General features: G+C 52.5%; 10 protein-coding genes across 10 annotated transcripts; 6 read left to right on the plus strand and 4 right to left on the minus strand.

The window, feature by feature from the left end:
* Positions 1-167: 167 nt before the first annotated feature.
* AYO20_04916 (hypothetical protein) lies at positions 168-2,029 on the minus strand (the record flags this gene model as incomplete). The annotated part of the gene is made up of 3 exons (XM_022643210.1): positions 168-460; positions 622-1,311; positions 1,378-2,029. The coding sequence occupies 3 exons, from the start codon at positions 2,027-2,029 to the stop codon at positions 168-170; spliced, it is 1,635 nt and encodes a 544-aa protein (XP_022500778.1).
* A 986-nt stretch (positions 2,030-3,015) lies between these two features.
* Positions 3,016-5,056, minus strand: AYO20_04917 (hypothetical protein; the record flags this gene model as incomplete). The annotated part of the gene is made up of 3 exons (XM_022643211.1): positions 3,016-4,481; positions 4,529-4,697; positions 4,991-5,056. The coding sequence occupies 3 exons, from the start codon at positions 5,054-5,056 to the stop codon at positions 3,016-3,018; spliced, it is 1,701 nt and encodes a 566-aa protein (XP_022500779.1).
* Positions 5,057-5,328: 272 nt separating this feature from the next.
* Positions 5,329-7,338, plus strand: AYO20_04918 (hypothetical protein; the record flags this gene model as incomplete). The annotated part of the gene is made up of 1 exon (XM_022643212.1): positions 5,329-7,338. The coding sequence occupies one exon, from the start codon at positions 5,329-5,331 to the stop codon at positions 7,336-7,338; it is 2,010 nt and encodes a 669-aa protein (XP_022500780.1).
* A 554-nt stretch (positions 7,339-7,892) lies between these two features.
* AYO20_04919 (hypothetical protein) lies at positions 7,893-11,066 on the minus strand (the record flags this gene model as incomplete). Its single annotated transcript, XM_022643213.1, has 1 exon — positions 7,893-11,066. The coding sequence occupies one exon, from the start codon at positions 11,064-11,066 to the stop codon at positions 7,893-7,895; it is 3,174 nt and encodes a 1,057-aa protein (XP_022500781.1).
* A 429-nt stretch (positions 11,067-11,495) lies between these two features.
* On the plus strand, positions 11,496-12,884 carry AYO20_04920 (hypothetical protein; the record flags this gene model as incomplete). Its single annotated transcript, XM_022643214.1, has 1 exon — positions 11,496-12,884. The coding sequence occupies one exon, from the start codon at positions 11,496-11,498 to the stop codon at positions 12,882-12,884; it is 1,389 nt and encodes a 462-aa protein (XP_022500782.1).
* A 265-nt stretch (positions 12,885-13,149) lies between these two features.
* On the minus strand, positions 13,150-14,193 carry AYO20_04921 (hypothetical protein; the record flags this gene model as incomplete). The annotated part of the gene is made up of 4 exons (XM_022643215.1): positions 13,150-13,317; positions 13,369-13,448; positions 13,503-13,582; positions 13,637-14,193. The coding sequence occupies 4 exons, from the start codon at positions 14,191-14,193 to the stop codon at positions 13,150-13,152; spliced, it is 885 nt and encodes a 294-aa protein (XP_022500783.1).
* An 884-nt stretch (positions 14,194-15,077) lies between these two features.
* On the plus strand, positions 15,078-17,826 carry AYO20_04922 (hypothetical protein; the record flags this gene model as incomplete). The annotated part of the gene is made up of 2 exons (XM_022643216.1): positions 15,078-15,194; positions 16,201-17,826. The coding sequence occupies 2 exons, from the start codon at positions 15,078-15,080 to the stop codon at positions 17,824-17,826; spliced, it is 1,743 nt and encodes a 580-aa protein (XP_022500784.1).
* Positions 17,827-19,232: 1,406 nt separating this feature from the next.
* Positions 19,233-20,828, plus strand: AYO20_04923 (hypothetical protein; the record flags this gene model as incomplete). The annotated part of the gene is made up of 4 exons (XM_022643217.1): positions 19,233-19,476; positions 19,533-19,664; positions 19,765-20,223; positions 20,308-20,828. The coding sequence occupies 4 exons, from the start codon at positions 19,233-19,235 to the stop codon at positions 20,826-20,828; spliced, it is 1,356 nt and encodes a 451-aa protein (XP_022500785.1).
* A 794-nt stretch (positions 20,829-21,622) lies between these two features.
* Positions 21,623-22,231, plus strand: AYO20_04924 (hypothetical protein; the record flags this gene model as incomplete). Its single annotated transcript, XM_022643218.1, has 1 exon — positions 21,623-22,231. One exon carries the CDS (start codon positions 21,623-21,625, stop codon positions 22,229-22,231), a length of 609 nt encoding a protein of 202 aa, XP_022500786.1.
* A 668-nt stretch (positions 22,232-22,899) lies between these two features.
* On the plus strand, positions 22,900-24,333 carry AYO20_04925 (hypothetical protein; the record flags this gene model as incomplete). Its single annotated transcript, XM_022643219.1, has 3 exons — positions 22,900-23,105; positions 23,161-24,215; positions 24,263-24,333. The coding sequence occupies 3 exons, from the start codon at positions 22,900-22,902 to the stop codon at positions 24,331-24,333; spliced, it is 1,332 nt and encodes a 443-aa protein (XP_022500787.1).
* Positions 24,334-25,809: the final 1,476 nt, after the last annotated feature.

Here is a 25,809-nt window from a genome sequence, read left to right on the forward strand (position 1 = left end):
CTGGCGTCTTGTTCCCTCGTTATCGAGGTAGGGAGGTAGGGAGGTAGGTATGTCATTGTCCCTCTTCTCGCAAATGCCATACATAAATCCATCATTATACAATCCGCTACAAACGCCACACTTGTGAAACCCGACGCATCTCCCTCCCCACCGTCCCCCTTACCTGCTCATGCCCTCCTCGTCTCGAAACACAAGTTCAAAGGCGCCAACCCGAGAGTAAAGTGGTCCTTTGTCCTCGTCAGGAGTCCCTCCCCAGTCTCCCCGTTGGCGAGTCTGACGTCGAACTTGCGGATGATGTTGGTCGTCAGGAGGCGGATCTCCATGTACGCCAGGTTCTTGCCGATGCAGTTGTAGGGACCGGTGGAGAAGGGCTGGAACGCGTCCTTGTTGGGCATGAGCTCCGGGCGCGAGAAGTGGCGCTCGGGAATGAATTCGAGGGGCGAGGGATAGAGGTCGGGGTCTGTCGTGGTTAGTATATTAACGAAGGTATGAAGGAGTATTTGAAGCTGGGCATGGTGCAGGGTGGACGGGGATAGACCAGCCAACGACGGTGAAGTTAAGGCGGGACAGAACCTCGAAGCACTTCATGGGAACGGATAACAAAAGAACAGCAAAACTCACCTCTTCCCATGACATATTGCGGCATCTGCACCACCGTGTCTCCAGGGATATACACACCACCAATCTCCACCCCCTCCTTTGGTGTTTTTCGAAACACTCCACTCGGTACAGGCGGGTGAAGTCTCAAGGTCTCGTTGATCGCTCCGTTCAACAGCGGGGCATCCTGGATCTTTTGCGAGTCGATCTTCTCGTCAGGCTTCACCAACCCATCCAGCTCTTTTCTCAGTCGCTCGAGAAGGCCCTTTTCCGTGGCAATGTGGTAGAACAAGTGCACCAGGGTAGCTGCCGTCGTGTCCGAACCAGCGACGATGATCAGCCGACTGTCGCCCTGCAACATGGGCAGCTGGGCCTTTTGCGCCGCTGGATCCGACTTGATAAAATGCTCGACTAATGTATGCGCAATGTCCTGGTTCTCCACCTTGCCTTGCATCTTGATCCGCTTGTCAAGTTGTTCAGCACAGTAACTGACGAAGCGGAAGTGATCTGCAGCTGCGCCGGGAATAGCTACGAGGAGCCGAAACAACCAGGGTGGCAGACCCAAGCCGAGATGGTCCATGCCATCATTGAGCAGCTTGATGGCCCAGTGCATCTCCCCAGATTCGAGACACTGGTTGTCCGCACCGAAGGCGAGATCGCCCATCACATCGAACGAGTACAGATTGAACCATTTCGACACGTCCATGGCACCGCCTACAGACATAATGTCAGTTGGATCCAGGTTGGAAAGGGTCACCAAAACAGGAGTAAGTAACTTACCATTTGACTCTTGCACCTTCTGGAGAAGCAGGTCGTTATACTTCTGCACCCGATTTTCGTAACCCCGAAGGGCCTTGTCACTGAATGCAGGGCTCCAGATCCGTCTCCGCCGATCATGCTGCGCTCGGTCCCGGCACGTGTGCATTGAAATGAACGGAAGATCCTGTCCATACCATGCGCTTTTGGTGCATTTGGATTTGACGCCATTGACGACTTCGACGCCATCAGGGTGTGTGACAGAGATGCCGTTGGGGTCGAGGCGCACGAATTTGCCATACTTCTGGTGCATGTCAAGCAGATGTTGATACGTATTTCTCTTGCTCGCGACGCGGAAGGCGAGATCGAATCTAGACAACCGCGCCCAGAATGGACCCGGGATCTTGTTCAGCGGATTGAAGAAGAGCCGATAAACGACCAGGCTGGTGTAGATGCCGGCCAGATACAGCGACGCATATTTGGCGCTGAATGCAATAGCCTCTGTGGTCGGGATATTGCCATAGTGCGACCTAGCCACACTCGTGACAATGCATCCGAGAAGAAATGCTTGGAGGTAGCGGGTAGGGTACAGACAGCGTTCGCCCACTTTGAAGAAGAAGAGGTGAGTTGCCACGCCTGCCGAAACAACGGCCCAGGGTAAGTAGGTTAGCGACATGGTGCAACGAAGTAGTGTGACAATCAGGCAGAGAAAGAAAGGTGGAAAAGCATGGGATGAGATGTATTAGACTAGGTCGGTGCTGTACTTATGTGCCTTCTTGCACATCCTAAACCAAGGGCATGCGAGATGTAAGAAGTGGAACAGTATCGAATCGACTTCCCGTTGATCTTGTCGATGGCCTTCCAGCCAGAGGATTCTAATCACGTATTCGCATCGATCTGATTGGAGAACGACCAGAGGCAACACATGTCCCCGTCGTATAACGAACGGCCAGCTTTGGGGAGGCGTTCCTCTCGAGAATCGAGTGGGTCGGGGGTAATAATACTCCGTACTTGGGCTCCATATTTTGTGCTGAAATGCGGGGAGACTTGAAGTTTCTGTGGACCCCAGCATGTCGAGGTCCTCGAGTCAAGCTGACTCGACCAGGTCGACAGAGATATTGTCCAGGCAATACGCCGCCATTGCATTCGCAAACACACCTAGGTACCGTAGCTGGCTGTCTGAAGGTGGCGTCACGTAATGAACGGGAGATAAAGGCTGTCATGGTGGTGGCTTTGTGGACACCTCATCTTACTGGCACTTCGCCGTATGCTCAGAACGGGTTATAGGTGGGATCAAGAAGTTGTATGTCAGCAAAACACCACTCATTCTGTGAACTCGATCCTGAGTTGAAGTAGCTGAGCAAGACTTTTTCTTGTGCCATGTCTCTTTTCATGAGTTGGTGCTTACTCTAAGCCCAGTGAGTACAAGCATACCTCGAGCCTGAAAGAATGCTGGAGTCATCCGCGGAGGGTCTTGTGCGATGGCAATATGCGCCCTGTGGACCAGGAAACGAAGACAAGCTAGAACAGGCTCGAGCATGTAATACGGACCATGCCGTTAACCTTGATGGCGTGGGTTGTATTCCCTTTCCTGGGCGATCCGTCGAGGGACTCTGTCGTTGTACACAAAGACCCAAGCATTGTTCCCTGCTGCTTTCGGCATCATCCGCTGCTGCCCAAGATCAGCTGGCGGAGTGTTTTTTCAGCCTCTGGGGCGCGCATATCACCCTTTCGGGGGTGTCTCATCATTTGCCCCATGAGGAACTGCATTTTCCCAACTTTGCCCTTTTCGACAATGTCTTTGACATGCTGGGGGAACTTGTCGATAATTTCTTGTGCGATGGCTTGGTAGGTATCAGTCGACATCTCCGAGAAGCCCAGGCCCTCTTGTCTGATGATCTGTGAGACAGGTCGTTTGTCACCATTATAGATGAGCTTGAGGATATGTTTAGCCGAACTCCCTGTAATCTGGTTGTCTTTCAAGCGATAAATTATTTCAGCCATCGATTTGGAGGAAACCAGGTTGTCACTCCATTGATTTTCTTCGGTGGCAAGCAGAGCACCCAGTTCATGCAACACCCAATTTCCCACGGTCTTTCCGTGATCTTTGGGCGTCGTTGTGAACCGGCTGCTTGACACCAGCGCATCGACAATGTCTTGAAAATAGATCAATCTCTCGCCATCATCGAGCGAAACCAAGGTCACCGCATCCGTGAGACTGAGGCCATACTTTTGAACTAGCATCTCAACTAATTCGCTCGCCGTTGGAGGTAGAGTCTTCTCAATCCAAGAGATCAAGTCACGATCGATGTAGAGTGGAGGGATATCCGCATCGGGCAAATATCGATAATCCACCTCGCCCTCTTTTCCTCGAAGTCTTCTTGTCTCATTGGGGTTCGTCATGGACCAGCCCCTGGTCTCGCCCTGAACCACCCCGCCGGATTCGAGGATTTGAATCTGGCGGTCTCTTTCCGCCTTGATTGCATCTTCGATACCTTTGAAGGTGCTGAGATTTTTGATTTCTGTACGTTGACCGAGGCCTGTCACGCCACTATAGGCAAATAAGCCCCCCTCAGCGCCTCGACGACGGACGGAGACATTGACATCAGCCCTGAGGCCGCCTTGTTCCATGCCGGTTGTGACAGCGTCAACAGCGTAAAGGATCGACTGAACTTTCTTGACGTAGATGGCTGCATCCCGAGGAGAATGCAAGTCGGGTAACGAAATTATCTCGATCAGCGCTTGGCCACAACGGTTGAAGTCTATCAATGCCGTGTTGATATCATCTTCCTGCGTTCTAGCAGTGTCCTGTTCCAATTGCACCTGTTTTATATTTACCGTGACCGTGCGACCTTCCTCCAGCCCATCTTCGGTGGCCAACACAACACGACCGTTCTTCGCGAAGGGGTGGTAATATTGAGTGATCTGATAGCCCGCTGGCTGATCGTGGTAGAAATAATGTTTGCGGTCGAAGTTGCTGACTGGCTCAATCGTACACCCGAGGGCGGTAGCAGCACGAAGGGCTGGCAGGATGACAGCCGGCTGGAGGAGTGGGAGACTACCAGGCAAGGCGATGTCGAAAGGAGCAATTTGACTGTTTGGAACCGTAGTCGGCGCCGTTATACCAGCTACCCAGTCTCAGAACAATACCTAGACAGAGAGAGAGGGGTCTTACGCGAGAAAAGCTTGCGAGAGGCATTGAGCTGGGCATGGATTTCAATGCCTACTGTCAATTCCCAATTGTCCAGTAAATCCGGGCTCTCAGCCGCTGCCGGGGCTAGTGGGAGCGTTCGCACTGCTTTTGCAGCATCTTTGAGCTGCTTCCGAAGAGGACTTTGGTCCTGCTGCAACGATCGGGGCTTTGAATGGAAACTGCGAAAAAGTGATTGACAATCAGAGGGACCGTTGGCAGTCAGGAGGCAAACTGGGAGCCGCTGTCGAGTCCATCTCAACCACCTTTGGTGCATAGGCTTTCGAGGCGCACCAACACGAGTGTTAGAGAAGGTGTAAACAAGAGTCAATGAGGTATGTTATCGATCATTGTCGATTTGTCGCAACCAAGCAGCAAGCCAGATAGAGTGCCGCGGGCGATTCTTCACTCCACCGTACCGAGTCTGCACCGGAGACCCGGACAAACAGATTCTCCGAGAGTCCACGAAGTTCCGATCCCATCAAAGTCAATCAGACTCGTTTTGATCGTCATTGTGGGATTTTCTGGTGGCGCTCGCACAAGTGTTTGCTGTGACGATTCATTCTTCCTTCAGGTTTCAGAGATACCAATATCAGAATGTTCTTAGAGCAGGGATTGTCTTTCAAACGGTGGGCATTGTTAGCCTCGCCGTCCACCGGCTAGTCGCATTGCTCTCCCACAGACCGCACTCGGGACCAACACCCCTACTCCGACTTTTATGTGCTGGATAACCTTTCGATACACTCTTATTTGGACCCTCAAAATGAGCTTGTGAGATTTGGACCATGAGTCTCAATATTTTGCGGCTGTCGGGGAGCCACCAGTTCCCCCAAGAGTTATGGGGTCGCCCAACAACGAAGCCTTGGATGCTAGCTATTAACACTGCTCTAGGCTTATTTGTGGGCTTTGGTCTGCTGTATATTGCAAGGTCATATCTCCCCTCGAGCAAAGCTTCCAAGAAGGAGGAGGTGGAGGAGGAGGAGTCGGCCGCTGTAACTGACAATGATCACTCCGTGCTCAAGAACCATTCATATGTCCAGTCATATAAAACCAAGCACGCCGAGTACCCGTCAATAAGGACGTTTTATCATCCTCATCCACATGCCGAAAAGCTCCAAGCCATCGCAGATCTACCTCTGCTCGTCTTTATTCATGGATTGGGTGGCTCTTTACCTCAGTTTGCGCCGCTGCTCGGAAGCTTGGTCAATATCGCTCCCTGTTTCGGCATTGATTTGCCAGGGCATGGCATGTCCAAATTCTCGCCGAAGGACTATGATGCCTATACCATTTCTGCATTCTGCGAGCTCTGGCAGACGGCCATTCGAGATATTTGTGAACAGCACGGACATAAAAAGGTGGTGTTTATTTGCCACAGCATGGGTTGCTCCCTCGCTGCTGTGCTAGCAACGTCTCCTTCATTCCCATTGCGTGTAGAAGGGTTTGTTGGTATTTGTCCCAAGGCTACTCCACCCTCGCCGTCTGAGACGACTTCGGCAAGGCGGTTCTTAGCTCTCCCGGACATAGCACTCAATATACTGAGAGCCCTGGACCGAAGAGGGGGCGTCAAATCTCGAAGTGTTGAGAGGATGGCCGGAAAGGCGGCTGGAATAGACCTTCGCCGCCTCCAGTTAGCGTTCAACAAGGGCTTCAAAACACCGGTATGGAAACGCTCTGCGTTGGGCTGCCTGCCACAGTACGACTCTTCGGGGAAAGCAATAGGCGGTCTGCCGGGGAAGGACACCTGGGCAAGAATCCAGGTACCTCTGTTCCTTATTGCCGGGGAGGCAGATACCGTCACAAAGCCAGCTGAGCTTACAAACATTGTTTCTTTCCTGAAGAAGCTCCCAGCCGGCGAGCAGAAGAAGGGGAATCCCGAGAGGACAACACTACCCGCCGACGCCACTGATTCAGAGCGCGCGACCGCTGACGCCTCCTGTGAGGGCAAAGCCGACCCGATGGCGGATGAACGCCAATTCGGCACCCTTCCCTCAACAAGCGAGATGTCAAGCCACAACTCGAAGATTGTCAAGACGGCAATCCTGCCTTCGCCCGCAGCCCACGCCTTGATGTACGACCACTCGACCTACCGCACGGTGGCGGGCCTGATCGAAGACTTCCTGGCGCGCTACGTCTCCCCCGAACTTTCACTGGGGTGGCAACTCCAGCAACTGACCACCTCGGGCAAATGGGACGTGAAGAACCTGGAGAAGTGGAAAAAGGTGCTGCCCGTGTCGGGCGCCATCGGGCACCCTCCCGCGTCTGGCATCTTCCGGGCCATGAAGACGCTGCGGGAGCAGGACGAGGTGCACACGCCGTCGGTGTTTGTGCGGAACTGGAGCGACCAGATCTTCGCCGTCGTCGACATCTCGCACGACTCGCCCGTCTACGACACCAAGGCCCTCGAGCGCGGCGGCATCCAATACCACAAGTTCCCGACCGTGAGCAAAGTTCCCCCCACGGCGGTCGAGGTCGCCGACTTCATCGCCCTGGTCGACCGCCTGCGTCTCGAGGACCCCCACACCGTCGAGGGCAAGACCATCGGCGTCCACTGCCACTACGGCTACAACCGCACGGGCTTCTTCATCTGCTGCTACTTGATCGAGAGGCTGGGCTACCGGCCACAAGACGCGATCGACGAGTTTGCCGCCCAGAAACCCCCGGGCATCAAACACGAGCACTTCATCGACACCATCTTTATGCGGTATCATGTGGGCCTGAAGAAGGCGCCCACCTTCGTCGACACCAGACAGGGCTCCATATCAGGGGTAGAATCGGTGCAGTCGATAGATTCATAGAGCAGGGGTGTTATAAGGAAAAGGGGGGAATAAATGGGTGGCACGTTTCATTAATCCCTCAAGCAATGGGATTCGTATTTGGGTTCTGCACGTTCATGTCCTTTGCTATGGCTTCTATAACCAAGCGTTGCATTCATTCGCTGTCCACTCGAGTCGACAAACCGAGCGTTTGAGCCAAGGTGTCTCGTCTTGTCCACAGTATCTAGGCCACCAAAACTTCCCTCCACTCCAGCGAGCTCCTACATAGAACAATTCCGGACATGTGCTCTCTGTTGACAAGGACTCTTCGCTCTCATCGAAGCTAATCCCGTGCTGAGCTTTGCTGGTCGATCCCACCCAGCCCCAGTCGTTTTCATAAGGACCAAGTCTGCCAGCAAGACTGCTCCAAAGCCTTGAGCAAGGTTCTTCTTGATAGCGGAGCCTGTCTCTCTCTCCATAAGGCCGCTTGAAGGCAGGTACATCATCCGCATGCGAGAACAAGTGTTGGTATCGGTTGTTGAACATATCGGCAAAAGTGTCGTGTCGCGCTGTTTCCAACTCATCATAACTTCGCGTCACATCAACTTCAGATTCGCGAAGCTCTTAACAATCGTTCCGTCAATTTGACTTAGCCAACGGTATTGAAAATTCTCCAGCCCGCCGGTCCTCTCAATCACCTGCCTCAACCTCGACCCGATAAACTCGCGTACATTAATGGTATAGATTGGATCGTGGTTACTCAAGACCCTCTTCCGACCATCCTCTGGTGTTGCGTCAGGCCATTCAGGAACATCTCCACCATCTCCATGGCGGTTATGCCATAGGTAATCTCCTTGGGACTCGTCTGCTGCTTCTTGACCTAGCTCAGTGCAAATATCAGTCCAGATTGTGAACATTGTCTCGAGGTTTTCGAGCATGACTGTCGGAAACCGTGGAGAAATCGTACAGGCAAGCAGATTTGTCAGGGCAAGGACCTGAAGCTTCTTGCGCAGGATGTCACCTATGGCGTCAATGTGAAGAAACCATTCTGTCAGAAGCCATTCGGCCGGTGGGAGAACAGAGGATGGCGCTGAGGTTGATGTGGACGTAACGTGGGTGGCGTTTACTGCTTGAACGAATTGGTCTGGCGAGAGGAGAATCATACGTGCCAGGAGACTGAAAAGGCTCGTTTCTCCCGGGCCAATGATGTCTGGTGGTTTGCGGGTCGGACGAGGATCCTGATGATAGTCGTATGCTTCTTTGAGGAGGCCCATCACGGATTCCAGGTAGTGGGTATTCAGCATCGATTCCAAAAGATGTGTGAGGCCCTGTTGAGGATCCACACTGGACAGAGACTCGACCGACATTGTAGAAACGAGATTTTCTAGAACATGAGGTGCCAATGACGCATCCCGTGCTCGACTGGTTGATAGAGCCGGCAAGAAAGATTTCATTGACGTGAGGAGCGGTGTCAGGAACTGGGGTGACAGGACAGTAGCGGGCGACAATATCGTATATGATTCTGTGAGCTCGAATATCTGCCGCAGAAGCTCACCGCCCATATCCAACAGGGGTAGGAGAGATTGAGATAGGGATAACAGGTCTGAAGAGGCGTGCTCTGTCGGGGTTTGCTGTACAATGGCAGCCCACAGTTCGAGTGCCTCTTCAAGTAGATACACAATTGCTTCCGACTGTGGTTGGATGGAGTCATGAATTAGGGGGAGAATGGGTCCATGGTAGGCCAGGCTCTTCTGCCCAAGACTGTTGACAATTGCGGTGATCAAGGTCAAGATTGCTTGTTTCATCAAGTGTTCTTCACCAGATTCTGTCCATAGTGGCGGGAGCATCGACATTATGCCCTGTGCATATGGTTCTATGTGGCCTTCCAGCCTCGTCACCGCCACTCTGACGGTCTCGAGTAATGCCATTTTTGTCTCAGACAGTTCTGTCTCAGCAATGAGGGATATGACACTTTCTAGCAGAGGCGTAGCGTAGGGGCTGAAATCAGAGTAGCTGAATTCGAAAGGCTCTAATACGAGACGCAGCTGCCGTCCTGCCGTCACGCGAACGACATGGTCATTGAGGGGCTCTCGGCTCGAGAGCAAGTGTGTGAATATTTGATAAACTGCGATTCGATCGAGTATTTCTGGTTTGATTGGGACCCACTGGCCTAATAAGATTGCAGTGCGTCGCCGAAGGAGATTGTAATTTGGTCTGTTCATCTGTACTTCCTGCACCAGGGTCTCGCGAAGGAAAGTATTGAAGTCAAGGACGTCCTCTAGACAGGCGGCTGCTATTCCAATGGCTGAGTAGAGGCTGTCTTTCAGGAGCACATCGGTGTTCGAAATGGTGGCGTATTGATAGAACACCTGGAGTAACCGTGGAACCAGAAGCTCTTTGAAGTTGATGACTAGGTCGAGGAATAATTTTTCCGAACATGAGCGAATCGAGAACTCCCACGCGTCTGCAATTTCTTCCTCTCGGCGCTCCCACTCGTCTGGTTCCTGTTCCCAGTCTCGCAAGTCGGAAGGCCGAAGGATGAAGTATTGGGTCACTAAAAGCTCCATCAATCGAAGAACGAAGTCTTGCGTAAGGACTGTGTTTTTGACGTAATCGACGGCATGTTTCCTGTCCTGCTTGTCCTCTGGGGTGACATATTTGAATGTTTGGACTGGATTGAAGACCATCTTCAGGCAAGCACGGAATAATAACAGGCCTTTCAAGCGAAGCTTCTCGATTGGTGACTCCTCAGCATTGTCGCCACTGCGGTATACTTTCCAGTCAAAGTTCCCCTGCAAGGAAGCCTGCTTGGCCTCCGTCTCGCTGATTATAGACCAGGAGCGGTTCAGAATGTCCATGCAGCCAAGAAGGACGAAGGAGGCAGGGTGGTTTCGAGCCATGTCGAGAAATAATTTGGACAACTGCAGGAGATGCTTCAAGAGCATGCTTTGAGCTTCGGCTGGGAGTTCTTGAGTGTATGCTGCCCAGAATATCTGTTGGTGATTCTGCAGGAGGTTCCAGAATTCCTTGACTGCTTCTTCTCGATGAGGATTCTCGAAACCAACCACGAGAAGTCTCCGCAATGTCTTCAGCGCCGAATGACTGCTGACTGTGCTAGCAAGATCGGTTTGAGGAGCGACCGACTGCCACCTAGCCACTAAACTGACATAGAGACGCCCAAGGACCTGCAAAAGCTCCAATGCCACATTTTGAAGGCTCTTCTTCGTGCGCTGTAGACGTCCCGATGCCAGCTCCTTGATTATCTGCAGGGTAATGGTCAAGATGTTCGAGATGTAGAGATTCGCACTGAGATCCTCGTTGGCGGCTCGAAGGTGTTGTATTATGACGTTGATGACATCCGGCCAGTCATGGGGGAATTCGTACCGAACAATCTTCGCGAGCATTAGAGCATTCTGGAGTGCAAGGGCTGAGATGGGTTCGTGAACGCCCGCTTCGATAGCCCTCGATCTGATCTGTTCCTTCTCGGTCTTGCTGATAGGATTTACGGACGTCTTCCTCCAGTGTTTGTCGATGCCATTCTTGAGTTGGATGATGGCCTGGAAGCGTACTTCTTGGCTGAGGGAGAAGTCGGCGTAGACATCTTGAAGGAGAGCATAATAGCCAGGCGACTTTTCCCAGTTCCCAATCTGTTGCGTGGCCACTTTCAGACTCTGGGCCGTGGGCAGTGAGGCGCTTTGGAGGGTAGATATGACAGCATTCCTGGTCAGAGGATTAGTTTCACCCTCGGCCTCGATACTGAAGGAGGGCATCTTCGTCGTGGAGTGACCTAAATGCTGGCGACACTTGTCATGCTGGTGTTGAAGAGAAGGGATCTTTGGCAAGAGGAGAGATTGTAAAGTGCCGGCAAGATTCTTGTCAACATGAGACCGAGATTGATGGAGAAGGCTCTGATGAAACACATTAAAGGAGCCCCAGCCTTTCGTTGTGGCTTCACACAATGGGCAGCAATAAAAATGGTCTGAAAAGGGCTACTGGTGCCTTAAAACAGCAAGAGGCTGCGGCTCGCGACGAGGAACACAACATGGACGGATCGGCGAAGCCACTGGCCAAACTATCACCGAAGCCAGCCTCGGCTGCTCATTAATTTAATATTCTTGTCTCTCAACCTGGACCAGAAATCTTCTGATTGTCCTTCTGCGTCCCCCCCTTTCTGCGTGCCACCTTCAGATGACCACGTCATGTCATCCAGCAGCTTTGCCGCTGCTCAAGAACGCATCCTAGCACGGCAGACAGCCAGACAACAGGAAGCCCGCGCCGCCCTCACGCTACAGCCCGAGATCAACAGTAGCCGCTCCTCCTTCGCCCGACTCACGCAGTCCCTACGACCCAAACTATCATCGTTCTGGATAACTCTGCTAGAGTCGGAAGGCACACGACCCGCCTTTAGAGTCGGGCAAGTGGATGCTGAACTTCTCGACGAAGAGTTGCTGGGTTTATTGAAGACACAAGTGGCGGATGCTCTGAAATACCTCGGACCACATCTTCAGGATGACTGGTCGCAAGAAATTCTACTTGCTCTCCGGGCGGTCTTGTTCAAACTATCTATATGGGACAATGACGCTTCGTACGGCGCAGCTCTACAGAACCTCCGATACGTTGACGCGAGAAAACCTGGACAGGCCCTTCCCAAACCAACAAGATGGCAAAAGAGCCTCTACGGGCTTTTGACCGTCTTCGGACGATATGGATGGGATAAGTGGGAAGACTGGCTGATTGATCAAGAGCGAGGCTATACAGCTCCTTCAGACGCCGTCCAGACGCTGATGCGCTTCACCTCCTTCATCTCCACAACCCATTCGATCGCCGCTTTTTGCTCCTTCCTGGTATTTCTTGTGAATGGGCGCTACCGGACCCTTACAGATCGCTTGCTGAGGTTGAGACTTATGTCGCCATCGAATCAAGTTAGCCGGGAAGTCTCGTTTGAGTACCTAAATCGTCAACTAGTCTGGCATGCCTTTACAGAATTTTTACTATTTCTTTTGCCGTTGGTCGGCATCAGTCGATGGCGAAGATGGCTCTCCAGAATGTGGAAAAAAACAAAAGATGCGATGAAATCACCGACACAAGCAGAGGACGACGGCGGTAGGATAAAAAGCGGACCGTTGGCTTTTCTACCCGAGCGGACTTGCCCAATTTGCTATCAAGACCAGAACCCAACGTCTACGTCTGAAGCCGAGATCCTAGGAGCGAATACCGCCGCTGGAGGAGGCGTCATTGGTTCGGCCACTACCGACGTGGTGAATCCTTACGAAACAATACCATGCGGCTGTATATACTGCTTCGTGTGCATCGCCACTAAGATCGAAGCAGAGGAGGGTGCTGGTTGGACATGTCTGCGTTGTGGAGAGATCATCTATAAATGTCAGCCTTGGAACGGTGATATTGTTTTGGCTGAAAAGAAAGCCAGTAATAAAAACACCAAATCAGTTGGATTTTCTGTCGCCGACGACCACTCGGGCGAGCGGTATCGAGATGAACCGTCCGAAGATACACCGGAAATGATGGACTCTACTCTAAACGCAAGCCAATGGACAATGGCGGATCACGAGTCTTCCAGCAGTTCATAATTCAAAGCAGGTAACGCTGGAGTTTGCGATGCCGTTGTGATTCGCACCCGGGTCCACCGGTAGTCATGTATTCACGCTTCGGAAGCAGTGACGCTGAAGTCGATGAAATCTGTCAACATGTGTGAAGACGAGACACCTGCTGAAGGGATGTGGAGAGGCATATGCGCCGAATGTATTACCACGTTTGAGAGTCTCGTTCTGTGGACACCAAAAGCTCACTCCATCCTATTTCACAGACTCTGCTACAGCCGGTCCGCTGGTCGACTCAGGTATACGTGTTCCCATTGGCGACCAACTCTTCGAATGTTCCTTTGTCATGGCCTGGGATAACCTTACCCTTGGTCGTCCTCTCCAATTGCTTCAGCCGTTGAGTGCTCTGGAACCATGATGGGTGATCTCTGGCGAGCCATCCCTGAGGGATACCGTCGCGCCACTGGAGCGACAGTTCAGTACTGAGCAGATCGATAGGTGAATGGACACTCACATTTTCGATAACGTGACAGTGGTCACTGATGAAGAAGAACGTACCACTATCGGGCATATTGATTTGCATTCCAATCAATCCTGTTACCTATCTATCAGCAACTTCTTTTTCGGAAACAGGCATAGCACTCTCACCGTCAGTATGTCCTGGGAGGTGGTGCAAGGTGATACCTTGGCAGAAATCGAACGTTCGCTCATCGAAGGTTTTCCAATTCCTACAAAATATCAGCATCATGGACACATGACAGCCTGGGGCAGGGACGACATACAAGCTCAGTTTGAGGTAATGTTCCATGTAGACACCCACATCTGCACCCGTCGCGACAGACCAGAAAGCCGACTTGAGTTCCCGATCGTGGACCCAAATTTCAACGTCTTTTTTGTCGAGGAATTCGTCCAATCCTCCCGCATGGTCGAGATGGAGATGACCGATGATGATTTTCTTGATATCCTCGAGCTTGTTTCCAGTGGCCTCTACCGCAGCCTTCAGCTCATGTTGAGGCTCATAGCGCACGCGCGAGAACAGGTCAGAGAGCACGGGACCCCAGATCTCCGGGTAGTCCTTGCCACACCCTGTCTCCCACAGGATGAGACCCTCATGTGGGTGCTCGATAAGGATACAGTACATGGGCAGCTCTCTCCGTTTGTTGACAAAGGAGTTTTTTTCGGTGCTCTTGAGGCTGGTGTTCCCGCCACGAACCACGAAAGCCTCGTCACACTCGAGCCAGCCCACCTCGAGGACGTGAAATTTGGTACCTTTGGGGCAGACATTGGAGACATGGTTAGGCACGGCGCCCCGGTCGATTTGGGCTTGGATAGCAGACATCGTGGAAGACAAGCGACGATATGAACCACGGACTGGAAAATCAGAGCGCAGGTCTGGGAGAGGCAGATGGCCCGGATCTGAAATACCGGATTTTGAGGGGCTCCTACATTACAGCTGTCGAGCTCGCCCCGCATCCCAAGAGCACTCCGCCTGCGGAGTGTGGACGAAGCTGAGGCAACAATGGCCGTTTACGGCGTCTCGAAGGGGGAGTGGAAGTGGAGACAGCGAAGCAGGGGCATTTTCCGAGATTGCAGCAACGTCTTGGGCTCTCTAGGTTGACGACATGGTGAAATCAAGCCTCGGATTTCGCACCAACGGGGAACCACAGTGGGAATTTCGAAATGGCGAGAGGGGAAACGATGGGGGTTTTCAGATGACTGTGACGTACCAAGAACCCAAGGACACTCCCCGCCGGCAAAGCACCGCAAGGTCTCCTATTGGATCTTTTTGAGGAGGGGCGCAGAAGGGGGGCAGATCTATCTTGATTCTCCTCTGGATGGGGATGCATCCGAGGCACCCGAGTACTCCAACAACACCATGGGGATGGATTTGCATGTCTTTGGTTCTATTCAACGTCTCTTCAAGTAGCGAACCAGCTGAGGCACAAAGCTGCGGCTTGTTTTCCTCTGCTGGTGGAGCACCAAGCTCCGCATTAGCTCGCCTTCTCTCTATCAAGACTTTTGCTTGTTGCTTCCGTGGTTCCGCCGAAGTTTATCCTCCTCCTGTTCAATGGCCCTCAGTTTTCCCAACTCCAGCATTGTTCTCTCCATTTGTCATTGCCACCCTGTCAGTTGTCGCAAATGAAAGGGACAGGTGAAATGGCTGCAAGATAAAAGGGATCTGTGGTGGAAGCGGCGGGGAAAGGCGTGAGCGACGTGCTCGAAATGGCCGAGAGCTGCGTGCTTTGCTTCTTCGGAGGCCACGATAATGGTGAAAATGGGATCGTCGAGGACGATGTTCGCCATCGTCTTGCAGGTCAAGTTAAGGAGGATGAGGTCCCGGTAGGAGAGTTTGGTTAGGATTAGAAGGACTACTTCGTGAGGGAGGTCTCTCATGCGGGAGACGAGGTGGGCCGCTTCACTCGAGGAAGAGAGGCCGTCTGACGTCGGAGCACAGATCTGGACGCACGCCTTGTCAGAATGTCCTCACAACATGAGACTGGACATTAACTACCGTCTGTGGGATGTGGAAAGGCGGTATTGCCTGAGCCAAGTGTGCCATCGTACCAACGATTTGTCATTGTCGAACGCCGGGTCTACCGAAACGGTCACGAGAACAAGGAAGGATAGCCGAAGAGATATTTATGAATGTGAACTTTTTGAAAATTTGAACATGGCAATTCATTACGTTCATTGTTCCTTGAAAAATATTGACTGATGGACGAAGAAGGGAAGCGCTCAGTTCATACCAGCGCCGCCCCCCACAGCTATCTGGTTATGACACTCTGGTACAAAACCGAGCTACTTCGAGAGCTTTTGCGGTCGACGCCGAAGGCAAGCCATGCTGGGAGACCGAGAGGAGGAAGGCCTACGACGTGACATCTCTGTCGGGAGTAGTGTTTTTGAGGATAGGTGGGTGCACTCAGCCTTGCCGCACAAGGACCAGCCCTATTTGCCACAAAGACAGAGTCACAACTGGTTGTTGAACGAGATGAGAGGCCTGATTTCATCACCTTTCCCGGCTAACTAGGTAACATCCTGCGTTCTTGATGAACACAATGCCTTGCACCTGAGAGTCCCAGAGGTGAGAAGAGTCTAAAAGCGGCGTACGCTCAAAGTGAAGTGGGAGTGAAATAAGCTAGCCCATAAAGAGACTAGCGCACATGTGGTCTTAGCAAATGTCGGGGGAACGAATGACTGGCGGATGAAGTGGGAATGAATCACCAACACTTCACAGCCCCATGACCACCACTCTCACAACAACAACCACTTCATTGTCTCGATTTTCCAGCCAAGCTCTTCTGCCACTTCACTCACAATCTTCACTACTGCTGCACAAAAAAACTAGAGACATGAAACGCCGTGCATCCCGCTTGACCTTCCCAAACAGACCTACCTTCCTCTAACCATCGCCCCTCCCGATCAAGATCCAGAAGGTCGCCTCCCCCCGAAAGTGCACATGCCGGACGACCAGAAGCTCCCGTCATGGGACCTCGACGATGCCATCAGACTCTTGAATAGTCTTGCCCTCAAGTACAGCGATGCTCCAGCCAGCCATGGACCTGTCAATTACAAGAACAAGGACAAAGCAGACGACAACACTGGCGAAGGCTCACTCGGTGACTTCTCTATTGTGTGGGATTACCTGGGGTGCCCTCACACTGCTGATGAACAGCAAGCTGCAGAGCTCGTCAAATATGAGGTCAACGATGAAGAGGTGGCGGAAGTCGATCTGAACCAGATCAGCAAGGGCGTGCGTTGGCGAGATGAGGTGGATGGCGCTGACCTTGAAGACAACGTCGAACCTCCAAATAATAAGGCCACTGCCGCGTACATTCGCAACCAGAAGCGTGCCGCGAGGAGAGCCAGAGCCAGGGGAAGAGCTGAAAAGCTCCCCACCCAGGAGAGGACTGTCTCCGACACCACGGACCTGGAATCAGGAGAAGAACTCGAGTCGCTACGTCGCTCCCCGGACCGCAGAGCTGTTATTGACAGTATTCTCGGCCGCAGCCGACCAGGCTTGCGCGACAACAGTTCCCCTCCAACCTCTCCCTCGCCTCCCAAGGTCGAAATCAGAACTCCGAAACGGGATTACCCTGTCTCCAACCCCTTTGTATGGCCCATCACGCCTGTCATTACGCCTTCGCCACACACAGTCATTGTTCCTCGTGATGGATTGACCACCAGAACCAGAAAACAAGCTCTGATTACCCAATTGATGCGTCGTCATCCTGAAGAGCAAACATATCTAAAGAATGTTGGACTACTTGAACCTGCCTTTACTCCACTGAATACGTCTGACATTGGCATCCATGTCTTCGTTGACATGTCGAATATATCCATCGGCTTCCACGATTGCTTGAAATTGGCACGTGGTATGCCGCGTGAGACCCGCCTTAGACGAGTCCCTCTCTCATTCCACAACCTTTCTCTCATCCTCGAACGCGGTCGTCCATGCGCCAAACGTGCCCTGGTTGGTTCCGACAAATATGCGGCAATCCATCAGGCTACCTCGATCGGCTATGAAACCAACATTCTCGAGCGCGTGCACAAGGCCAAGGAACTAACGCCGCGTCAGAAGAAATATCAGTCCCGGTCTGGAGGTGAGACAAGTGGTTCTGAAACGAACGCAGGTCTTCCCAGACTGTCGGCTCCGGAGAAATGGGTCGAACAGGCTGTGGACGAAATTCTACACCTGAAGATCCTCGAATCGATTGTTGATTCGGAGAAACCTAGCACCATTGTTCTCGCCACTGGCGACGCTGCCGAGGCCGAGTACTCGGGCGGGTTTCTGCGGATGGTCGAACGCGCCTTGGAAAAACAGTGGAAAGTGGAGCTGGTCAGCTTCAGGCTGAATACCAGTAGCTTATACAAGAGAAGGGAGTTCCGCATGAGGTGGGGACACCTGTTTAAATGTATCGAGATGGATCCGTTTGTCGAGTTTTTGATCGATGAGGACGAGACCGATGGTTAGGAGCCATGGCGAAACCCCTTTGGATCGAACCCGATACCCAATCCCATGTTCGCGCCCACTTTCGGCAGGGTGCCACAAATGTCGACCACTCGCGTCCTGGCTTACGTTGAAAAGTCTATGAAGGATGCAAAGAAACGGTTGGAGCAGTTACAACAAGCAAGACTCTACCACCAACTTGTTCTCAGGAGAGGTGCAAGTGGTTGAGGATTTGATCGAACATGCATGGTGTAGACGATGTGCGATGGATATAGGTGCGAAATCGCTGGGCTGTCTTGTAACTCAAGCATCACACATTGGAGACTAGCACGTTGAGATAGCTGTTCTCAGGCCAAGATATGCTAGATGAGTGGAACATTGCTTGTCTCCAGTCGGGCTGTCTCGAAGCCGTCGGATGAACAGAGACATATGATTCACAACTCCCACGTGGCAAATGTATCCGAGCGCGGAACCACGAGATGGAAGGCCTAACAAGCATGAACAAGCAACGGATCTCCAAATATCAAGTCAGAATATCAACCAGAAAACATATGTACCCTGTACTCCATCAGGACATACTGTACATGAGTACGAGAGTAACAGAGTGCCTCGTATTATGAGTAATACGACGTACCCCACCTTCCCCCACTTTTCACTCGGTGGAGCCAATCTTTGCCGTTTCTGGTCGGGCGCTAAACTCACTGCCATTCCCTCTTTGTCCTCTTCTATTGTTTCGGACTCTCGCTTTTTCCATATCTCCGAGGGGTTGTTCTCTCTTCATGTCCACAATTGTCCGCAGTACGCACTTTCGTACAAGCCGCTGCGTATCGGTCGAGTTTCGTCCGTCGACCTTGAAATGATATCTCGGTCTCCTTTGCACCTGGACATGGTACAGAACATGGCCAAACCTGCGTTCGAAAGGTCCGAATACACCGACCACTGGACGCCAAAATGGATTCGAAGCTCTATGACTCAACGCACCCTACGCCAATCTCGGGGGGGTTAAGACTCAGGGCCACACTTACGACTACTTTGGTTCCCATTGTCACCCTGCCATTTGTCGGGCCTTTTGTACGAGATACATCATTACCAATCTCTCTGCTGCGATCCGAAGCTTAACTGGTCATGATTGGTCTATTGACCGATCGCTTTCGAAACCCCCTCGACAGCCAAAGGGTACAAAGACTGTCCGAGGTTTTCTCCGATTGACATTCAGAACATCCAGGGAGCGTCTTCGTCTTTTCTAAACATTTGATTCTTGATTCTCAATAAACTTGGCCTGGTCCAATTCGATGGCGGGTTTTCCCTAGGATACATACAGAAATCTTGGCCGAGCTATTTTTCGAGGGGCATTGGCCAATAGCCCAGGCTAGCGACGATATCTGGCCACGAAAACGGCGCTGCAGCAAAGTCCAGCAGTTCCAGTCATTATGGCAGCGACGATGGACCAGGATTTGGAAAAATCCATAGAGGTGGTGGCCGATCCCACCTCGAGTCCCGATCGGAGCGCGCAGGGCGAGAACAAGGTCGAGGCAGCCGAAGGTGATGAGGTCCCGGTGACTCCAGCTGTTAATCCAATGGACCCATCTCAGTTCCCGGATGGAGGACTCAAGGCCTGGACGGTCGTGTTTGGGGCTGCATGTGGCATCTTTGTCAGTTTCGGCTGGATCAACTGTGAGTCTCGACAGAAGAAACCCGTGGCTTTGCGACTAACCTCGATGGCGAACCAGGCATCGGTGTCTTTCAGGAATACTATGAAACGCATCAGCTCAAGCAATACTCGTCGCAGGAAATCGCGTGGATTCCCTCCCTCGAGGCGTTCATGATGTTCGTCGGCGGTCTCTGGGTCGGCAGAGTGTATGGTACGGCTTGTTTTCCCTCTTCCAGCTTCTTGCTCTTGTCTCCGATGTCTCCGCTTTGACGCTTATCTGGAACTGACGGTGTTTTGTTTTTCTGCGATAGATAACTATGGTCCTCGGATTCTCCTTGTGCTGGGCACGTTCCTGCACGTCTTTGGCCTGATGATGGCCTCCATCTCCCACAAATACTACCAGTTCTTGCTCTCCCAAGGCGTGTGCTCCGCGCTGGGCGCCTCGATGATCTTCTACCCCTCCATGTCTTGCGTCGTGACGTGGTTCTTCCGCCGCCGTTCCCTCGCATTGGGTCTTGGAGCCACCGGGTCGAGCATCGGCGGTGTCATCTTCCCGGTCATGGTTCAGAAACTGATCCCCGAGGTGGGGTTTGGCTGGACGATGCGCATCTGCGCTTTCTTGGTTCTGGGGTTGATGATCCTGGGGAACCTGACTCTCGTTAGTCGCATCCCGCCCATGGCAAAACCCGTGAGGCCCATGGACTTTGTGAAGCCCTTTCAGGAGGGGAACTTTGCTTTGCTGGCTTTTGGGAGTTTCTTGTCTTTCTTAGGTACGTATTTTCTCTTGCCGGTCAGCCTTGGGATTTTATCCTTCCAGCAAGCGCTCAGTGGCTGATTGAGAACCGTCCGATTAGGTCTGTTCCTCCCCTTCACGTTCATCATCCTTTCTGCCCGCGCTCAGGGCGTTCCGGACTCTCTCGCCAAATATCTGGTCGCAATCCTCAACGCCGCTAGCACATTCGGTCGTACGATCCCGCCATTCTTCGCCGACCGACTCGGCCGCTTCACAGTCTTCCTCTCGGTCACGCTGCTCTCCTCTCTCATCACCCTGTGCCTTTGGGTAACTTCTTCCGGCACGGCCGCCACCGTCGTTTTTTGTCTCATCTTCGGCTTCAGCTCCGGGGCCGCCGCCAGTATCTTGCCCAGTTGTGTGGCGCAGATAAGCCATATCAGTCAGATCGGCGTGCGGACGGGGTGTTTGTTCAGCGTGGTCGCGGTGGCGGTGCTGGTCGGATCCCCGATCGGGGGCCAGCTGATCACCAACGATGGATACAGGAGCATGCAAGGCTTCAGCGGTGCGATGTTGGCAGCAGGCTCTGTGGTCTATGGCATACTCTGGATCAAGCTTGGGGGATTGAAGGGTAAAAGGGTATAACTGTCATTGAGTTGGAAAAAGGAGGCAAGCAATACGCGGCGTTGCAAGGGAATATCATGTTTGTTTCTTGACCGTTGTATCGCCTCGAAAATACACCCATGTCTACTCAGCACGCGATCGTTGTTGAGGTCTGGAATGGTTGTTGTTTTCATGCTTGCACGTTGAGTAGGGGAAGAGGGTTTACTTTCATCTGGGTGGAGTTTTTCTTTTCTTTTCTGGATCTGCATGGCACGGACAAGCGTGCATTGGATTATATTCCATCCCGTCATACATACCCATTGAGATGAATGATTTCTTCTACAAGTCCAAGGCAAAGGTTGATTGAGTCTGGCACGAGTTTTTTTGTAGCACCGAATAGAAGCCGATGGAATGACGTAAACGGCTTAGGACAGACGCCGCGACACCCTGAAGCACCTGAGCCGCTGTCACAAAATGTCAGAATCTTTTCCATCTTCACGCTGCCACCAGGAGACTCGGTGGCCTTGTGGCGTGTCAAACAATATGGTGGTACAGATGATTTCTCCAGCCCGCCAAAATCTCAAATATGCAGAGTGAACATCCTTCGCTGTCCGCACCTCAAGAAGGCCTCTTGCCCAACCACTGAAAAAGGTCCAGCACGTCCGACAGGAAAATCTCCGGCAATATTGAAGACTTGTGAGAATGCCGCGGAGGGACTGCATAGCCTCTGACAATCTAGTTCTGGGATGAGGAGGCATTCGGCGAGCGCGGCAGACAACGGGTCACATTCCCCAAAGAAAAGAGTCGATGGCCGACAGCCACCGCCCCGACAAGCAATGGCGCTCCAGATGTACAGGCGGAAGCGACCCCGACGAGCATCGAGTGATGGGTACTCTGTCGAGGAGATCTCGGCCGACGACATGGGCTACGATGGGGACATTGAAGTGCTTTTACCCGACCAATACGAAGAACCCGACTCGGATTTCGAAGATGACAAGGCGCTCCGAAGGCTGTGGCCCGATACAGACGATGAGCTGGCCAGCAAACTACGAAGGCTGTCCTGTGATCCTCATTCCTCACGCCACCCTCGACGGGACGATGATGGGGAGCGAGGACGGAAACGCATGTCGAGGGAAATGGACGATGATGACGCCAATGTCCCGCCTAAACACGCAGAGATCGAGGTGTCGGAGCTTGTAGACGGACACGCTGGACAACCTCCACTGAAGAGAAGGAAGAACAGGAACAGCAAGCCACCACTGGGACGGCAGGCTGCGAAGAAGCAGATCGCAGAGGCCTGGTCTGATAGCTCCGATCGATCCGAGGAGGCCATGGTCGAGTCGTTGACGGGGACGCCCGAGGGAACAAACACGCCATCAACACCGCTGAAGAACGGCGGGGCTGAGCACGAAGACCAAGACCTTGACGCCATGGACCTTGGATGAAAAAGGATGGTGGTGATGGAGGATATACATTGTGGAATGCACCTTGGGATATATCTACTCGTAACGCGCAGGTGGACTGAGTTAATGTACTGCGACTGTGGGTTAATACTTTGTGTTCGGCGATAGGCGATAGGCATTAGGGTAGTTCTGGCACCTAGACACCCAGATTGGGACAATTAGCGAGCCATTTGGCGGGGTTGACGGGCGGTTCCTGACTAGTGGAGGAGCAACTAGCATCCTCTTTCTCTTATTCGGTTCTTCCCCCTCTCGCGTCACTCCCTCTCCAGTCCCTCCGCTGCTCTCCACCAGCCGAACCAAAGACTTTCTCCGATCTTTGTCTCACCACCACGTCTTGTGCCCTCCCGCGGCTGCAGCTTGTGATAGAAGCTTCCACCACCGCACGGCTCTCGTTCCGATCTTACATCATTGTGCCTCTGGGCCTGGTAGCCTCACAGGGTGGACTAACTTTAGCTGCACTTCCTCTCCCAGCACCATGACAAGAACGAGCTTGTTGCCGCGGACCCGACTCCAATGGCTCTTTGATCTCTGTTGTTCATCCTGCCCACCCTCCCCTTCCCATCAAACCACCATCCTAGTCTCCTTGTTCAGCCCTCCGTAGTCTTCCACATATCTTTCCCATCACTCTGATATCGCATCCGAGCCCCACAATGACCGGTAGACGCTCTTCCGCTCGCATCGCTGCGCAAACCCAGAGCTCCCAGAGCTCGCAAAATTCTTCCCCGGCGCACCCAAAGCCGTCGCCGGCTGGCAAGAAACGTAAGAACGAGACGTCGGGCTCTTCACCAAGCGCGAAGCGAGGCAAGAAGGATGCGCAGCTCGAGCAGAAGACGTTGGAGGAGTCCCTACAACAGAAGTACTTGCGCTTCTCCATTTCGCCCGTCGCATCCCAGCTAACATATTCTACCTAGTGGAGCTCACGAGGAACCTGCCCCTGACAAGGCTGATCAAGAAATGGCTGAGCCAGAGCCAGAGCCAGAGCCAGAAAAGCCCAAAGATCCAAAGGCTGAGGGGCCTAATGGTGAAGCCGCTGAGGCGAAAGCGCAGGATGAGCAACCCAAAGAGGAGGAAAGCACTGAGCAGGAGAAGCACACTGAGGCTGAAGACGCCAAACCTGAAGTCTCCGAGCCCAAAGAGGCAGAGCCCAAGGAGGAGGCCAAACCCGCCGAGACAAACGGCGACGCTGTTGAGCCCGGCGCGCGCGAAGACGATGTGCCCTCCAGCATCCTTGAAAAGGGCATCATCTACTTTTTCTTCCGCGCCCGGGTCAACGTCGATCATGCCGAGGACATGAAAGATGTTGCGCGTTCTTACATGGTCATGCGACCCATTCCTCTCGACGCGAAACTCGGGGATGGCCCCATCGGTGACGAAGGAAACTGTCGTCTCCTGGCTGTCCCGAAGAAGGTACTTCCCAAAAGTGGCAAGGACCGATTCGTTACCTTTGTCGAGAAGTGCAAGACTAGTTTTGCGGAGCTCAAAGACTCCTTCATGGCCGGCTCAGAGTATGAGACCAAGACTGCTGGCACGAGGCACATGCCCCCAGTCACTCCACTTGCCGAGGGAGTTTATGCAATCACTTCTACGGGGCGCGAGTCGCATCTGGCCTACATCGTCAATATCCCTGCCGAGATTGGTGAAATGCAGAAGGATTTTGGCCTCAAACAGCGTGGAAGTTTCGTGACCAGCATCAAGAACCCTGAGCAACCTCCTCTGGGCAACCAGAATGTGCCGCAGGGACCTAAGTACCCCCAGGAGATTATCGACGAATTCCGGGGTCTTCGGTGGAAGCCTTTAGAACCAAAGTACTTGGACTATGACAATGCACAATTTCTGATGATCGGAGAGGATTATGAAAAGGCTACCGAACAACGCCCCAAGGATGAACGCGAGAACAATGCTGCGCCTGAAGATGAAATGGAGAAACTGGAGGGTGAGGATGAGATCCGGATTAAACATTTGAAAGGTGAGTGTAACCGAATGTCTCATGTGTAACATAGCTGATGGTCACAGGCGATGATGCTGTCTTTACGGATCTTGGTATCACGTCGAAGGAATTCCCCAAAGTTTCAACCACTTGGTAATTGCCGCCTCTTGACAATGGTTTAGGAGGTCAGGTGGTCAATCAATGTCTTGATCAAGCTCAATGTCACGCACGGTCCTGATAGGAAGGGAAAGTTGGAAAAAGCGCTCCATAGCCAAGTTGGCGGATTAATTCATGCTCTACCGAGGCCACGGAGCTGGTGTGCTACGTATCAATGTACGCTCAAGAGATGATGGGGAAAGTATTTGCATCGTCGTTGAGATGATCGACTTGATGAATACTACAGACCGAAATGGATAATATCTTCCTAGGTCGTTGAAGGACTGTTTAATCCTTTCTTGGGTTCATCCTCCTTCCTCTCTTTGCCTGAATTTCTCTCAACGACCTCGATTCTATTGCACCTGTTTCAGAATCTGCTACAAGACAGACAGAGTGACGGATGAATGAGTACAATAAATGCGAGGTACATAGATACTTACATATTGAGCACCCGCTTTTATTTGACCTTGTGTTGACCCCGCGAGTCGACGCGAGGTTTTTTGACACTGACACTGCCATTGCCGTCGTCGTTGTCGCTGCTGTTGACTTGTACCGTGGATCTCCTGGCTTTTTCTACCTCTTCTCGTGGCGTGACGTCTGCTAGTAGATCTGCGGGAGTTGTCCTCCTTCCCACCCCGAACCTCCCTCCCGCCCTGCGCTTCCGACTAAGAGGCTATTGTCGCCTGGTTGTGCGGTGAGGTGAGGTGGCGAGGATCTTTTTTCTCTCTCACGCAGAACAGGCCGTGGATCACTTCAAGTTTCTTTGTATTTGTTTATCTATCTGTCTATACGGTGTCAATGTATGGAGATAGACGACTCGTTGGACCTTGAGCGTGGTTTGTCTCTCGATCACTCCTCGGCTTGTAAGAGTACAAGGACTATGGAAATGGAGAAAAGTACTTGTAAGGGTCAAGTATGTGAATCCAGGTTCCGTGAGGAGGAGATCAGTGCCCTTGTAAATAGGTGTCTACACCTAGAGATGTCCGTGCTGTGTAATTTGAATCCTCTGTCCTTTGCGCTTGAAGTGTCTCAATAATATGTTCTAAGTGGATATATCACATAGGAGCCATGTCTGTACCTATCGATGTAGGTATGCAGTATTAAAGCATGGACCTTGGAGTCCAGTCCACCTTCCCGAGTCAAAGAGGTAATTCCAGCCAAGCCTTGGCGGTTCGCCACTAATCCTAAACAAGTATCCACATTTCCCTAATCAATCCGGAAGCGACCTCGACCCAATTCCCCCCGACAACTTTACACTGACCAACACTTGCCAGTGACCGCTGAAGGAAGGACCTCCCACTCTACGATCAATCACCTTTAGTTGGAATGCAAGCCTTCACCATGACCGGGGCAGCTCCGTTCCTGCCGCATCCGTGGTCGCGAGATGGCTTTCTTCGAGCTCATCTGCGTGATTGCGCCATCGTCCAACTCTAGCGTTAACAGCGTCCAGTCGGGAGACCCCAGAAGCCTCGTATGT

Source organism: Fonsecaea nubica, assembly GCF_001646965.1.
Source record: "Fonsecaea nubica strain CBS 269.64 chromosome Unknown Scaff27, whole genome shotgun sequence".
In the NCBI taxonomy this organism is placed as follows: domain Eukaryota; kingdom Fungi; phylum Ascomycota; class Eurotiomycetes; order Chaetothyriales; family Herpotrichiellaceae; genus Fonsecaea; species Fonsecaea nubica.